Raw genomic sequence first — 16990 nt, forward strand, 5'->3', positions numbered from 1 at the left:
TTGCATCTCCCCTGACCCCAACTCATTTTTTCTGTCTTTATTATTATTATTAACAGCAAACATTAAATCACGTTTTCTCCGAAACTGGCAAAAGAAGAGTTCTCAAGTCCCACACTAGAGTCCACCTCCAGGAACTTTCCTCTTTTCCCAGCCCCCTCCCCCAAATGTGCCTCTCCCCTCCAGGATCAGCGACCCAGAGATAGGGACATGTCATTGTTTCCAAGGACGCGTTGTTTGAGGTCACCTTAAGGCCAGATCGGTGTTTCATTGACGATTCTGTTGGTTTTATTTCAGTAAGTTCTATATCAAAAGGATCTGGCAGCTCCTTTCCCCGCCCGGGCGCTATAGGTGTTGTGACCCTTGGGACAGAAGTTCAGAGCGAGGGTGGGGGGGGGGGGGAATACACATCGTGTATGAAAACCGACTGCAGATTCTAGATAATCTTACGTATTCTCACATCCTTGGCACTACAGGAAGCTAGCTTCTTCCCGCAAGGTTTACTCCAGCTCTAAGTTAGAGACAAAGGCCCACTTTTACCTCGAGGTAAAGTTTAGAAGATTTCAGAACAGGAAGAAAATGAAGGTTTGGTTTTGTTTCGTTTCTTGAAAAGAAGTTAATAGTATGTCTTTCTCCTAGGATAAATAGCCATGCGTATTTTAAAATATATATATAAAAGGAATGTGTAAGAAATAACCTCAACTCAAATTATTGTGGTAGAAGAAGAGGGGGGGTCAGACAGTGGAGAGGGGCACAGGGAAACCCAGCCACAGACTAAAGAGAAAGGTAAAAGAAGCAGTAGAGGAGAGAAACAAGGACGGGGGAAAAAAAGAGGAGCGGAAAAGAGGGCTGAGGAGGGGAGGGGAGGAGAGGAGGGCAAAAGAGAAGGAACGAGAACAAGGGAAAATTCCCCGGGAACACAGAAAGATAGAGACCCAGGGGACTCCCGCAGAGAGGGCCTCTTGGGCTTCAGCGCAGAGGAAAGTTTCCCGGGCACCCCCTCTCCTCCCCTGCCCTCTGCCGCCTGGGCCCTGCCCTGCGTGCCCCCAGGCCCAGCGCGCCTCCGGGCGAGTCCCCAGGAGCGCGGCCCAATGGATCGCTCCGGGCCCGCCCCCTCGCGCGCTGATTGGCCGCCGCCCCGCTGGCCTCGCCTTATTAGCAAGTTCTCTGGGGAGCCGCGGTAGGGCCCGGAGCCGGCGAGTGCTCCCGGGAACTCTGCCTGCGCGGCGGCAGCGACCGGGGGCCAGGCCCAGCACGCCGGAGCTGGCCTGCTGGGGAGGGGCGGGAGGCGCGCGCGGGAGGGTCCGCCCGGCCAGGGCCCCGGGCGCTCGCAGAGGCCGGCCGCGCTCCCAGCCCGCCCGGAGCCCATGCCCGGCGGCTGGCCAGTGCTGCGGCAGAAGGGGGGGCCCGGCTCTGCATGGCCCCGGCTGCTGACATGACTTCTTTGCCACTCGGTGTCAAAGTGGAGGACTCCGCCTTCGGCAAGCCGGCGGGGGGAGGCGCGGGCCAGGCCCCCAGCGCCGCCGCGGCCACGGCAGCCGCCATGGGCGCGGACGAGGAGGGGGCCAAGCCCAAAGTGTCCCCTTCGCTCCTGCCCTTCAGCGTGGAGGCGCTCATGGCCGACCACAGGAAGCCGGGGGCCAAGGAGAGCGCCCTGGCGCCCTCCGAGGGCGTGCAGGCGGCGGGTGGCTCGGCGCAGCCACTGGGCGTCCCGCCGGGGTCGCTGGGAGCCCCGGACGCGCCCTCTTCGCCGCGGCCGCTCGGCCATTTCTCGGTGGGGGGACTCCTCAAGCTGCCAGAAGATGCGCTCGTCAAAGCCGAGAGCCCCGAGAAGCCCGAGAGGACCCCGTGGATGCAGAGCCCCCGCTTCTCCCCGCCGCCGGCCAGTGAGTAGCCAGAACCCAGGCGCAGAGGGAGGGGGCCGGGCGGGGTGTGGGACCCGAGGGCTCCTGGTGGCCTCCGGCGCCTGCGTACCTGCAGCCGGTGCTAGGGAACCGTGGGCTGCAAGGCCGGGTCTTGCGCCTCCCTCCACTCCCACCCAGGAAGAAGGTTCCAGACCTCCTCGCCTTGGCCCAGAGACGCTGCGGGTGGGAGTTAACGGATAGGACACCGATGTCTGGGCACCCTGTCCTCCTGCCCCCACCAAACGACCTCGGGGGTCCATGATCCCTCATCTGATCCCAAACTCTGTTTCATCGGCTTCACCCCAGCGGATGAATGTGTGTGGTGCGGTATCTTCCCTGCACCCGGAGTTTCACTTTCTCGCAGTAGGAGCTGGTGTCCCCCAGCCCCTCTTCCCTTTCAAGTACCTCTTTGCCTAGAGGTTCCGAAGCTCCTACAGAATTCTACCTCCCCATGCCCTTTGAGTTTGAGGCAGATAGTTGATGCTTTGGGCGGATGGATGATTCAGGGGTGGGGACATTCAGGTTCCAGTGAAGGGGGCGGGGCACCAAGTCAATTAGGGGAAGGCGCCCCCGCTAATCCTATGGGAAGCTCCCAAACGTCTAGGACTGAGCCATTAAAGTGGACTCCAGGTGCCCAAGGCGGTTCGCTTCAAGGCCTCACGGCCCCCTGGCTGCTCTACTCAGAGAACACGCTCGGAGATATTTCAGGAGCACGGGAAATTCCCAAGTTTTCCTCGTTTCCTCCGATTATTTTGCTCGGCATAATAGCAGCCAGATTTCAATGGCGTGATGCTGAGGAATGATTTTTATCTGGGGATTAAACGTCTTTGAAAGGCCAGTCCCTCCCTAAGCCTAATGGCCGGAGAAGGTGGCCCCGCTCTGGGTTGTCGCCGCTGAAGGGAGTGACGTTTCTCTCGGCGCCCGCCCCTCGGGCGGCCCGGCGGAAAGCTAGTTGGGGGCCAAGCGCTTCCCGGACTCCCGGTGGCCTCCAGCGGGGAAGAAGCGGGGTGTTAACACGAGATTTCGTTTGACTCACATCCTGGTGGTCTGAAAGTCCAAAGGATCGTTGTGTTTTCTTTGTGTTTTTTTTTGTTTGTTTGTTTTTTCTGTTTGTGGTTGTTTTTTAGAGAGGTGTGAAAAAATGCATACTTAGGCAAAACCCGCGTGGTGAAACATCTTCGATTTGAATTCACTTTCTGCCGGGAAAGCTGCTGCATAGGCAAAGTGTCCTTTCCAATGCTTAGGGCCTTGGGCCCCAAGACCCCGAAGTCAAAGCGATCCCGGCTGTGTTGGGATAATTTGTTCCACATTTTATCCAGGGGCAGTCCCCAGCAGACCCCATCCCCGACCTGCACTAGTCCTGCGCTCTGATGCTTCTTCACTGTCCACCCTTGAGGTTTATTTTGAAGCCAAAAGAAAAAGACAGCTGGGCATGTTGGTGTCTGCTGACTATGCCACAGGGTGAGGGGAGAGGCGATCTCAACACTCCCCCCGCAACAACATCAACACACACACACACACAAACGTTTGAGTGGGGCCAGAGGGCCCTGGCGCCAGGGGTGAACGCGATCCAACAGAGGACTGAGACAATCTAAAGAAAAAGCCCATTAGAATAAAGCAGCCCCTCGTTCTCCGCTCCAGATGACACTTTCTATTTCTAAGAGAGCTGGCCACAGTGCACCCTCCATGATGGTCTGCCCTGCTCCATCTCTGGTCTGCGGGAACTACTCCTAGAATCCCGTAGGAGCGAAGTGTTCCGGGGAAAGTATAGAATTTGATTTGGATTCTATGCCACAAAACTGCCTAGCCCCACACTGAAGCATTCCGTGGGCACTGATAAATGTTTGGCCAACGCGTAAAACTAAATGTGCCCTTGGGCTGGGCGCAGGGCCTCTTTCTGCATGTTTCGTCAACTGTATTAACATCCACCTTTCCTCTGGATGGCCCTGGGAGGAGGCCCGCCATGAAGGCCTTCCTAAGCCGCCGGGCAGCACAAAGGTGATTCCACATCTTCCCAGCTGTTTAGGCCTAAGATGTGGACATCGAGCCTTCAACATGGGTATTTTTCTCCTGGAATCTTAGCTTCTTCATTTGCAAAAAGTAGACAGGAACTTCTCCCCTGCGGGGTTGCAATGGGAATTGGAGAAAATATATTTCAAGTGCCTTGCGCGATGCCCGGCACCGAGGCACTTGGCGGCACTCAATATCTGGTATTGTTTGGCTATTATTACTACTTCTTGGGCTGATCATGCTCCAATGCTTCTCTCTTAACCCCTTGCTTTTTTTTCTTTCGGCCCTCAGGGCGGCTGAGCCCCCCAGCCTGCACCCTCCGCAAACACAAGACGAACCGTAAGCCGCGGACGCCTTTCACCACCGCGCAGCTGCTGGCGCTGGAGCGCAAGTTCCGCCAGAAGCAGTACCTGTCCATCGCCGAGCGCGCGGAGTTCTCCAGCTCGCTCAGCCTCACTGAGACGCAGGTGAAGATATGGTTCCAGAACCGCCGCGCCAAGGCAAAGAGACTGCAAGAGGCAGAGCTGGAGAAGCTGAAGATGGCCGCCAAGCCCATGCTGCCACCGGCTGCCTTCGGCCTCTCTTTCCCTCTCGGCGGCCCCGCAGCTGTAGCGGCCGCGGCGGGTGCCTCGCTCTACGGTGCCTCTGGCCCCTTCCAGCGCGCCGCGCTGCCTGTGGCGCCCGTGGGACTCTACACGGCCCATGTGGGCTACAGCATGTACCACCTGACATAGAGGGTCCCAGGTCGCCCACCTGTGGGCCAGCCGATTCCTCCAGCCCTGGTGCTGTACCCCCGACGTGCTCCCCTGCTCGGCACCGCCAGCCGCCTTCCCTTTAACCCTCACACTGCTCCAGTTTCACCTCTTTGCTCCCTGAGTTCACTCTCCGAAGTCTGATCCCTGCCAAAAAGTGGCTGGAAGAGTCCCTTAGTACTCTTCTAGCATTTAGATCTACACTCTCGAGTTAAAGATGGGGAAACTGAGGGCAGAGAGGTTAAGAGATTTATCTAAGGTCCCCAGCAGAATTGACAGTTGAACAGAGCTAGAGGCCATGTCTCCTGCATAGCTTTTCCCTGTCCTGACACCAGGCAAGAAAAGCGCAGAGAAATCGGTGTCTGACGATTTTGGAAATGAGAGCAATCTCAAAAAAAAAAAAAAAAAAAAGAAAAGAAAAAAAAAAAAAGAGACTAGCCAGCCAGGGAGATGCATCCTAGCTTCTTCCATTGGAAAATTTAAGACAAGCTCAACAACAAAACATTTGCTCTGGGGGGCAGGGAAAACACAGATGTGTTGCAAAGGTAGGTTGAAGGGACCTCTCTCTTACCAGTACCAGAAACACAATTGTAAAATTAAAAAAAAAAAAACAAAAACTCTTTCTATTTAACAGTACATTTGTGTGGCTCTCAAACATCCCTTTGGAAGGGATTGTGTGTACTATGTAATATACTGTATATTTGAAATTTTATTATCATTTATATTATAGCTATATTTGTTAAATAAATTAATTTTAAGCTACAAAAATTATCTCTTTACTGATTGAGTCTTATTTTAATTTTGCTTCTTGCCATCTCTTTATGTGTACAGTTGCTTTTCAGTTTGACGGTACTTTTACGACAGCAACTTTGAAAGGTGATAACAGGGTATGCAGGGATAGAGGGGGGTGTCTTTTTGAACACACACGACAGATCTGCATTAGGAAAGTCAAGTGGAGAGTTGAAGTAATTACCTAGGATAATTAGGCTCAATTTTCCAATTCACTTTAAGCTGAAATCGACACTTACTCGGGCAACCTATAACCAACTCTTGCTTTCTTTCTCTCCTTTTAACCTGTCTATGAAAACAAAGCAAATTGCCCAAATGGTTTGATGAGTGTGGACAGCTAATCCAGACAATTCCCACCTCCGCAAATCTGTTTTTCCCACGGGAGGCCAGGTGGGGGATGGAAGCGATTGCGTTGCCTCTCTAAATTACCCCCAGTGTAGACGCGGTTTGTGGAACTAATTTTGAGCTGCCAGAATATAAGAACCTTCTCACCCCCTATTCTGGCCGCTAAAAACACAACACAACCTAACAACGTTTACAGAAAACCCAGGGCCACCTTCCACTCTCGCCTGGAAAGTCCTCTGCAGGAGCCCTGTTTCCAAACCCTCACAAACTCGGTTTTTCTTAAGATCAGTCTTCCAGGAGAATATATTTGCACACGCGCCAAGTTTAGCTTTCCGGGGAATTCTGCAAGGACGCCGAATGCAGAAAATTACCCCCTGATTAAATAAAGCCTATTAAGCTCCAGGCACCGCTCTGTTGTCTTTCGTGTTCGGGCGGCGGCAGACCTGCGCATCCCTCTCCTCCTTCAGCCTCTGTCCCGCGGTGACCCGCTCCTCCAAATTCCACGCAGGATAGCGCCGGACAGTCTGCAGTAAGCCGTTAAGCCGGAGGTCAGTAGACTAAAGATGGTGCGAAACCTGGGTACCTGGCGTTGGACTTGAACAGGGGTGAACAGCTTCACAGATAGAGACTTTAAAAACAGAGCCCCAAGGGCAGCGCGCGGTTTCTAGCCCCAGGACCCTGAGGTCGGTCTAGGAATTCCCAGCGAGCCCAGGGTTGCGGGAACGCGCCCTGGGCAGGTTCTGCACGGGCGCCGGGCACATTCCGGGGCGTCCTGGGCTTCGGATCCTCCAGCCTCTGCAGCTCGGGCAAAGGTTCTGTCTTCCCTGGCTGGAGCTGCAGTATGAACTTGTTACAACCCCGCTCCTTAAGAAGAATAGCTTGCTGTGGAGGGCAGTTTCGCTCCTGGGGAGCCCCGGAGCTGTTGCCCTCGGCCTGGGAACTTCTAGAAAAGCACCAGAGCCCGGGTCTGGGCCTTTTCGCCCCTCAAAGGGGAGCTATGCATAACAAGGTCTCAGACTCCCACACCACGCAGCTCTCTAAAGGCGCTTTAGGGCTGAAGTGCCTCGCCGCGTTTTTTTTCTTTTTTCTTTCCTCTATAAATTAAGTAACCCTCGAATGACGGCGCGCAGGACGCCCGGCTCTGGCAAATCTGGGTTCTTTTCTGGAACACGCTAGAGACGTCCTCGTCGTGGGGTTAGTATTGAACTTGGAGTCAGAGAGCCAATGTGGTTCAGTGTGGATCAAGCCCGCCACTTACTATAAAAGATCATATCATCTCTCTGCACTGCCGTTTTCTCGTCTGTGAAATGGGCCTTGGACTCTTCCCCCTACACCCCAGGATTTGGGGGAAGTGTCGACAAGCCCCCGCGCGGGAGGGCACCCAGGGAATACCGGGTGCATCTGACTTTTCTTGGCTTACTGCGCGTCCGCAGCACTGAAGTTTTTTTCCGCGCGTCCGTGATAGGGAAATGGCAGGGCAGGATCGGGTGTCTCCCCCGGCCCCGGCTCCAGGACCTCCTGGCTCCTTGGAGTTTGGCAATTTAGGGTAGAGGCAAATTTAGAGCAACATAATTGCGGTAATGAGCAACGGCTCACGCTCTGCAGACGCGTCGCGGCTCCAGCGAGGCGGTAGCTGCAGGCGAGGCGGGCACGCCTCCCCGCCCCCTCCCTGCGCCGCAGCCCGGGTGCGAGGGCCCGGCCGCCCTGGGACCCCGGCCCGCGCGCGCCTCCGCCTCTGGCTGCTGGCCTTGGATAGGGGCTTCCTTCCACTTCTGGGCCTCCGAATCTCCCCATTTTTGTTTCTGTCCGTCTAGCCCATTCTTTGCCCCCCTTTTGTTTCCGCATTCCCTCTCTGAACAGGGTGTGCACACAGAAGGTGCTCGATAATTGTTTGCTAGATCGGAGCGGCACGCTGGTGTGGGGAGAACACCCAGAGCCACAGTCAGCCGGGTCCGGCCGGAAATCGCGGCTGCGCTTCCGGCACTGCTTCTCATCCATCCCAGTCCTTCGAACTGTGTTCCCTGGTTTATCAACCGAGGGCGGAGTGGGCAGGGGTTTCCTGGGTCCGTTCCTTTACGGACCAATTTCCTTCTCTGGCAAGAAACATGGGATCTACCAGGCGGAGAGGTCGGCCACCTTCCGCGCTGGGAGGTAGTGATGGAGCAGTCTGCACTCACAGCCTACTGTGTGCCGAGAGTTCCCGCTCACGCTGACTCCCAACAAACCTAGGAGATTTTTATAGCGCAAAGGACTGCAGCTCAGAGAGGTGACATGGTTTTCCCAAGGTTACACAGTTAATGAAGGACATAGCAGGAATTCCAACACAGATTCCACTCGAGGATCCGGTTTTTCCCGCATTGCCCATCTCCATCTGGTTGAGGGTCACCTGGTGCCTGAGCAGCTCTCCCGCGAAGTGCGCGTCGCGCTGGAAAACCGAGCGCAGAATCCGGGAACTAGTTCTGAATTTAACTCCTTGCGCTCTAACCACGAACAGGCACTGTCCCTTGAGGAATAAGAGGGGCGTCTCACTGGCCCTGCACGCTGTGAAAGCGTTTTCGTATTGTTGGGGAGGAGACCGAAGCCTCATTTTGCAAATTCAGCTTCTGACCACGCAGTCAAGACCAAAGCAGTCCGTGGCGTGGAAGCGGGGCAGAAATGAGGTTACCTGGCGGCAAGGGACCTGGGGCGCCTGGAGCTTTGAGCATAGGTCCGCAGGGCCGGGGCAGTTGGGGACCGGGAGGCTGGGGTGGGGCTGAAGACCTCGCGCTAAGAGCGCCTTACTTTAAGGTTAGTTTCTCGGATCGCTGAACCCGGGGCTGAAGGACCAGATTGAGCAGGAGGCCCAGTGAGGACAGTTACTGGTGAGGCAGGGGCCCCGAGTGCGAATCCTACCGCTGCGCCCTCCTTAGTGACCCAAGGCAGGGAGGTGAGCCCAGCCGGGTCCAGGCCTGCGCCCCGCCTAGAGCCCTCGGGGGCGCAATAGGAAGCGGCGAGGAGAGGCCGCGGCCGCCTTTCAACTCTGCGGCTGGCGCCGGCCTGGCCGGGCCCCCGAGGCCGCGCGGCCTCCAAGGTTCCGTCCCGCCCTCCCAGACGCTCAGCTCGCATCGCCCCACAGTGGAACAGTCCCCCGGCCCCGACGCCGGACTCCCTGGGAAGCCCCCGACCCCCAAGTGCCACCACCAACTGCCCACTCTCCAGAGCACTCCCAGGCCCCCACTCCAGACTTGCGGAATTTTTTTCCGCTCCACTCAACAGCTCCCACGCCTGCCGCGCACTCCGCCCCCTTCCCAGGCCTAGGGAGACCCTGCCTCCACCCGGCCTGCCTCCCCCACAGCGCCCTCCCGCGGCCCTCAGCTCACAGCCAGCTCTCCCAGCACCTGCTCACTGTAGTTCCGGTGCTGGACGCTGGCCTTGGCTCCCTGCGTTACAAGTAGATCCTCAAGTGCGCACACGCACACGACCAACACACGTCATCTACACGACATACCAACACACACCGAAACAGACACACATGACACTCACATGCAACACACATGTATAACCCATATGCAGACACCAACACACGCGGTACACACAAACGAATCAACACACATCACCCACCACACATACCCAGCACATACACACAAGGCTGACAAATACAAACACAACACATAAATCAACACGTATCACCAACACACCCAGCCACGCACAACTAATACATGCTAGACACAAAACCAACACACACCCAACACCCACAATCAACTCTCACATCCCACACCCACAAGCCCTAGTTATAGAGGCAACCATACACACTCAAGGCCACTCTCTAACATCTTCCACAGGGGTTCTGGTGACACAGACACATATAATATTGGGAGAAAGGGGGAGGGAGACCCCAGAGATAGACATAGATGGGAGAGAGAAACCAAGGAGGTGCTGCATTGAGAGGCTTTCAGACTCAGGGACTCCAGGGAGGAGGAGCAAAGCCACGCGAGACCTGAGCGGCGGAAGCTCAATACAGCAAGCGAGAAGCTCAGCTCAGAGCACAAGGCGTGAGAGCGCTGGGTGCTCTGCTGTGCTGACACCAGAGGGTAAGCGCGGATTCTGGCTCCACGCACGTGGGGTCAATCCCCGGACACAGACCTTTTACTGGAAGGCCTGGAGAATCGCCTGAGGGAACGCTGGGAGCTCCCCCTCCCTCCCCCCCTCAAGAACAGCCAGTGACTTCAGCTCTCCTTTCTCCCCCTGGGTCCCCTCCTCTGGGACCCCCTTCGGCCCCACCTCGTCCTGTACACCCACCTTCTCCCATCTAGGCAGAGGGTTTCAGAATGCCTTGATCAGACCCAACACCCTGCTCATTCTCCACGGACCAAAGCCAGAGATCAGGAATGCCCATCCCACCTCCCCTGGACAGAGAAGGCGGTACTTCAAGAAGCAGTCGCAGACCCTGGTTAGGGCGGGTGTCGAGTCGCCGGCCTGGAGTCAGATCATCTACTTATAAATTCTGGTTTTGGTACTTACTGTGTGACTTCGGGCAAGTTCCTTAACTTCACTGAGCCTCACTTTTTCCGTATAAAGTGTGGAATCGTCACAATTGCTTCTATTGTTAAGGGAATAAAATGAAATGCTCTGTGAGATGCTTGGCCCTGACAGCAATTAACATTGATTGTGAGTTCTGCACTTAGACACTTAGATCAATTTCAAAGGCGGGAGGATTATGTCTGTAGCTCCCTGGAAACTCCCAAAGAGTCAAGGCCGGCCATTGACTCAGACATGGGGCTCGAATCTAGGTTTCCCCCTCAGGATGAATCTCTGCCCCTAATGCCAGGCTCGCAGGGGCTAGCGCACCAGCGGGGTGCAATAAAGATCGGCCCTTGTGTGTGTGTGGTGGGGGGGAGGAGTGGGGGGTGGGTAGTTAAAAGCGAATTCAAAAGCCCGCCCTCAATTTGGGGCCTGATTGGGGCAGATGGAAAGAAGGGTCCCCGACCCTACGTGGCAGCCTTTGTTGCACATTTTACAGGCGAGGAGACAGTGGTGGGATCCAAGCCCGCTGCTGTGGGACCTCAGGAGTTGCTTTCTCCTTCACCAGCTGGGTGCAGATTTTGATGATGCATAGGGCGCGGCCTGACAGTGCGTGTGTGCGCCCACCGGGCGCTGCTGCCAGAGTTTGCGGGGTTCGGGGAGCGGGAGGAGGGTCTGAGAGACCCCAAAGCCTCCCCTTTGCGAGACCACTCCTTGCTTCCCCCGCCTGGCGCTTTCCATAACCCTCTGCGGCGCCCTGCCTCTTTGTTGCCCCTTAGATGAGCTGCCCCAAGGGCGGGCTGGACTCTAGTGCTTTGAGTCGCTGTTTCTCTGACGATGCTGCTTTTAAAAAGATAACCCCGTTTCCTCTCTGATGACTCTCGTGGCCCCCGGGTGGCAGCAGGGGCTTCTCCACCGGAGAAACAGCCACATCGACTAAAAGGGAATGTGTGAGGCAGGCTGAGACCTTGGGTGGGACCCCCCCACCTCTCGAGTTTTCCAAGACTCAGGTTCCATCTCTGTTAAATGGACACAATCATGACCCCTGGCAGGTCCTGAAAGAGTAGAAGGGAAGGGGTTCTCCACGGGCTGTACCATCACTTGCGTCCCCAGTTTGGTGATGGCGGTGAGGTCATCACAGTTGTTCCGCCTGCGGTGACTGCAGCTGACATGTATGCGCGCTTGCCTACGGACCACAACCCTTAGAATCTAAGTTTTCCACACGGGTTATCCCAACGAATCCTCACTACCAGGTGGGCACGTGCCATTGTGACCCGTGTCATAGACTGAAGCATAGAGAGTTGAATGACTCAGACAAGATCACACAGCTAGTGAGAGTGAAACAGAGCTTCCAACTCAGACAGCCGGTGCCACCATCTGGCGCCCCTAAATCTCAGTTCCCTGGTCCGCGGAATGGGAACACTTTCGGGCTGGTGCAGAGGAAACTATGGGTGACTCCAAAGGCAGCGCGCGGTAAGAACTCCGGGTGAGAAGGGGAGCGCGCGAGGAGAGCGCCAAGCGTAGCGCGGAGCATAGAGGCAGGATGGTGACCTGAGCGATCTTTGCTGGCCGGCTCCGCTCTCCGCAGCGCCATTGGAATTCCTTACGCTCCAGTCCCCCGAGGGTGTGTGTGGGTGAGGGGAGGTCCCTGGGGCGGAAGGGATGAGCAGAGTGGAAGCGGAGGAGAGTGTTCTTGCTCTTGGAAAGTGTCAGGAAGTGCCTGTGCGCCACTCTGGACCCGGAATTAAGACACCTTCACCTCTTTTAGTCTTCTCCCTATGACGCAGACACTCTTATTAATCTGTTTCAAGTGAGAAAACCGAGGCACAGAGAGCGTATGTGACTTGCCAAATGTCACATAGGTGTCTAAGGCCCGGCCTGTATTTCCCACCAACCTCTGCCGCTGCTTCTGGCATGAATGCAGAAAGCAGCCAACAGCCGACCGGCAACTGGGAAGCAAGCGCCCAGGCCAGAGCCGGTTCCTATACTTGGCAGAATTCCCCTTTGGCCATGGTCAAAGTTGACCAAGTTTGCCTCACTCTAGATGCTGGCTGAATCCTTAAACCCACACTGGACTGGGAGAAACTGCTCTGAGCGTTACCTGAGTGATGCTCCATTGTCACCAATGGGCCAACATCTTTCTTTACGGATGAGATACTGAGGCTCAAAGGGGGTTCGTGATTTGGCCGAGATCCGGCAGAAAGGCTGGACAGAACCGGCATCCCCAATTTTAGTCCAGCTTCCTTAAATTAATTCATTCGGCGGCGTTGAACAAGACCAGCACACTAGGAAATACGAATTCGGGTAGAGCTGAATGCTTCTAAGGGGAAAAGTAACAAGACGGGGGCAGGAAGCACAGTCGGAGCCTATTTTTGGCGGAGCGGTCAAGGCAGGCCTCTCGGCGGAGGCGACTTAAGGGTTGAGACTTGAAGGGTGAGGTGGGGCAGTAGTTTGAAGAAGGAATCTCCCATTGAGAGGGGTCGGCAAATGCAAAAGCCCCAAGGAGAGCTGAGGCCGGCGAGGCTGGAACCGGCCTTAGGCGAGTTTGGAGTAGGCTTAGCGTTTTGTGATGCTCTGGCGGCCACTTGGTGGAGAAAGATGGGGGCGAGGTAGAAGGGGCCGCGTGCCCTTGTAGGAGAGGGAAGTGTCAATGGCCGGGACCAGGGGTGGTTGCCTGAGACGTGCCTCGTCTTTGGTGATTCCCCTACCCCCAAATCAGAGAGGGTTCCGGAAGAAACTTCGCAGCCTTGCAGAGTGAAGCATCGCCGGGACCCAAGGATGTTTCTCTTCCCTACGGAGCTCACCCGGATTCCTTGGCGCCCAGCTGCGGCCCCGGAGTCCCCGAACTCGGCTGTGCCAGCCCGGGGCGGGGCCAGCTGAACCTCAGCTGTGGGGCGGAGTCCGTTGCGGACACCCTCACCCCCCGGGCAACCGCAGCTCCCAACTCCGCTGGCTTTCCCCTCCCTCTGACACCCTGCGCGGCTCCTGCGACCCAGGTGCGTGCCAGCTGTAGGAGCCTGCTCCGCCTGCCCTCCTGGAACGCAGTCATCCTCCAGGCCCTGCCCGCGCCCATTTCGCGGCCCAGGAAACTGAGGTGTGGAAGCCTGTGAAGGGAGGGACTGCTACCTATCGATTCGTACCGGATCCAGACCCTGTGCTGAACGCTCGGCGTGCATGGTGCCCCTTAATCCTCACAAAAGTCGAGCGACTTAGGGAGGAATATTATCCCATTGCACACATGAGCACACTGCTGCGCAGACGCACGAAGGTACCTGCCCAGGGTCTCAGCTAGTCCCATTTCCAACCCAGGAAGGCAAGGGAGCAACCCGGGAAGCAAAATGTAAGGAGATGCTTTCAGGGTTGTGCAAGGGGTGGGCACCTGGAGAGAAGGGAGGAGGGATGAACTATCCAGAGAGGAAGGCACGCCCGGCCCCGACTTATCGGGATAATTGTCTCCATTCTGCTTCGGCGGTGTCTGTTGTGTCCATTTAACAGAAGCAGAACGTGAGTCCGTATCTGCCCCTCGCCACCGCCACCAGCACCTGGGATTTGACTCACACTTCAATTCCTGCCCGAGGAATTTATGCCAGCGCCCAGTATGGCCCCGCGTGGGGAATCGAGCGCCCCATCCCTCGGTGAGGGCTTACTCTGAGCCTGAGTCTGTGGCAGGCCCCCCCATAGCTACTGTCTGCCTTAATCCACGCCAAGGCCTCTAAAGGAAAACATTGCCTTGGTTCTTTTTCACAGACGTGTCAACTGTGGACCAGAGATGTCAAGCCACGTGCCCAAGGTCACCAAGCAGTTTCTGGGTGAGCCCTCAGGGAATCCTAAATCCCGACCCAAACCCGGGATTTCCCCTCGCCCTCGGGGCCTCCAAGGGGAGCTGCGAGAGGCGGGGACGCAAGGAGGCGCTGGCACCAGTTTGCTCTGAGTGCTCCTGCTCCGGACTGCTCCTTGGAGAGGCGGGGCCTTGGGCAGCAGAATCCCAAGCTCCTCCCAGTGGGAAATCCGGCAGCTCCCGTCTGAGGGTAGGGCCAGCAGACCACCTGGCCCAGTAAACTCCGCCGGCTTCGGGGGTGGGGAGTTGGGGCAGGTGCGCCCCAGGGGCTCGGTATACAAAGCCATGCCTGAGCCACGTCCTTAATTTCCAGGAGGAGAGCCCTGGATTTCCTGACAGCCGGGCTGGGGGAGGCAGGGGAAGCAGGTGGAGACCCCTAAGAGTACTTCTTCCTGCCCCTCCATTTCTTCCCTAAGTTTCTTCTTCCTTTATTGTCTGTCTTTTCCCTCATTTTATTTTAATACAATGACTATAATTTCTTATATTAAAAGGTGTGGCGTGGGCAGTGGTTCCCGGGACGCTGGCTCATTCAGCCACTCCTCCACATGCAGGGTCAGGGTGAGGTGCTGAGGCCCCTGCTGTGCTGGGAAAGGGTCCCTGCCCCGCAGCAGCGCAGGATCTGAGTGGAAACTGGTGGCACCAAGAAGGAACGGAAAAATAACACTACCAAGCCAGGCAGTACATAAAACAGAGCGGCGAGATAGCGATCGGGGTGGGGGTTTTCCCGAAGAGGGAACATGGGGGACATTTGAATGGAATAAAGGAAGTCCAGGCCACGGGACCAGCAAATGCAAGGTTCCCCAAGTCAACGAGTGGGCAACATTGTGAGGCTGTGACCAGTCTTCAACCTTCAGGTGACCCTGGCATGATTTGCCTCGCTGAAGGGACTCTGTGCTGTTCACGTGAATTCACAGACCTTGTCTCCTCTGGCTTTCATCATCTAGCAGGCAGCAGGGACGGGTTCTCACTGTGCCCATTTTCTAGATAAGTGAACTGAGGCTCTGTGACCTGTCCGTGAGTGAGGAGGTCAATCTGGGATGAGAAAGCAGGCCTTGGTCATTCCAGGACACCCAGCTGACTCCAGGCAAACAGGTTTAGGAGAGTGCTGAGGTCTATGGCTGCATCTCACCAGCAGCTTCATTCCAGGAGGAACAGGGCGGTGGTTTGGATGAGCCGCAAGAAATGTTCCAGAGCATGGCGCACACAGAACACATCACCCTCTTGCTGAGAGGGAGGCCCCTGGAGGAGATCAGGAACTGTTGGTTTCTGCAGGATCATGAGCTGTTGGTTTCGGAAGGGCGTTGATCTCAGGGGGTCTTTCTTTCTCCTGTATATGGTCTGCCCTACCTGGGTGGGATTCCAAAGATGTTTCGGTCCTCGTTCCTTCTGGGAGAAAGCACCTGCCTCTGGGGTCCATTCACAGTCAGGTGGGACCAGCGTGCACCTGGCCAGGCTCACGGAGATTGTGTGGGGTCTCTGAAGTCATTTACCTGAATGAACCCCTGACCACTGCTTGGGGAGTGGCAGGGCCCAGTCTGATTTCATTCCCCCATGCTGGCTTCATGGGCATGGGGCCTGCACTCAGAAGGGTGCCACGCTTCGGGTGTAGTGCTGCAGTCACTATCTTGGAGTTCTTAGTGATTTTTATCTTTGAATTTATGCATTATAAGTGATGTTTGATGGGACAATGGAGTTTGTTCTGGGCACTTAGACCTGCCTCAAATGCCTCCCTGGGACAATTCTTGGCTGCTTGCTTTCCACTCCCTGGGAAGCCACCCCCTGCCCAGCCTCCAGCTCCCTGTCCCCAGTGTGACTGCTGCTGCCTTCCACCTGGCAGGGGCCTGGGTGCCAGTGTGAGGAGAGTCAGGGCTCAATGTTCACACCCCTGGCATCACCAGGTGAGGCATGGTGGGCACTGACCGTTCTTGCCCTGGGCTGGCAGTGACATATGTTTCATTGGCAACATGGGTAAGGGTGAACCTTTCACCCAGCCCTGATCCAGGTACCCAGCACATCCTAGCACTGAAATTGCAATGCCTTTGGAGGTTACCCATCTGCCATGGTTTGGGGCAGTGGCCTGAGGGAAGAGGAGGTAGATGCTTGACTTGACTTCTTCACCCTGGGTCAAATTTGTCAGCTGGTGGAGAGCCCTGTGCTCCCATGCCAAGTCACTGTTTGGGGCCCCTAGGTGCCTGCAACAGTCTGCACTCACTTGCGAATATCCCTGAGAATGCATGAGTGAGTGTGGCATTAAACAGGAAATTTAAAAACAACAACAACAACAAAAATCATGACAGGTCAAGAGCAAGACCACAAAGAAAGGAAAAAGCTTTACATGAGAATACTTTTAGCAATGCTCCCCCCACTACTTTAAAACAGAGGCCCTGCATTTTCCTATTGTAGTGGACCCTACTGATTATGTAGCTGAATCCTGCCCCCATGTACTGGGTGTCTTGACCTGGTCAGTAGGGCTGAGCCACGAGAGGTCTGGGTACAGGCAAGAGCAGCCTCTCAGCCAATAAACATGTCTTCATAAAATAGGATGCCTCCCTTCCTCTGGGACCCTAGCTTTACAAGGAGACACACTTGGCAGCATGCCAGCAGGAAATGCTGCCTGGTCAGGGCTGACATATCTGCAGCAGGGACTCTGGAAGTCCCAGGCTCGGAATCAGAGAGCTGGCAGGGCATGAAAACAGCCATGGGTACACGTCTTGAGGGGCCACCGGAGGACACTGAGGTTAAGAGCAGTTGGTGACAGCATTACACAAGGAGGTGGAGCTGAGCGGGATAGGGCACTCACGTGGTCTGGTCCAATTTCAGCCTCTTGCTTCACAAATCTACCCAGAGAAGGGACG

General features: G+C 56.0%; 1 protein-coding gene across 1 annotated transcript; it reads left to right on the forward strand.

Moving 5' to 3' along the window:
* The first annotated feature begins 1179 nt into the window (after positions 1 to 1179).
* On the forward strand, positions 1180 to 5431 carry MSX1 (msh homeobox 1). The gene is given in 2 exon segments (NM_001195262.3): positions 1180 to 1883; positions 4203 to 5431. Coding segments are annotated over 2 exon segments (912 nt in total). The 5' UTR covers positions 1180 to 1414; the 3' UTR covers positions 4646 to 5431.
* The last annotated feature ends 11559 nt before the right edge of the window (positions 5432 to 16990 follow it).

The sequence above is a fragment of the Pan troglodytes genome, chromosome 3 (genome assembly GCF_028858775.2).
Source record: "Pan troglodytes isolate AG18354 chromosome 3, NHGRI_mPanTro3-v2.0_pri, whole genome shotgun sequence".
NCBI classification, from domain to species: Eukaryota; Metazoa; Chordata; class Mammalia; order Primates; family Hominidae; genus Pan; species Pan troglodytes.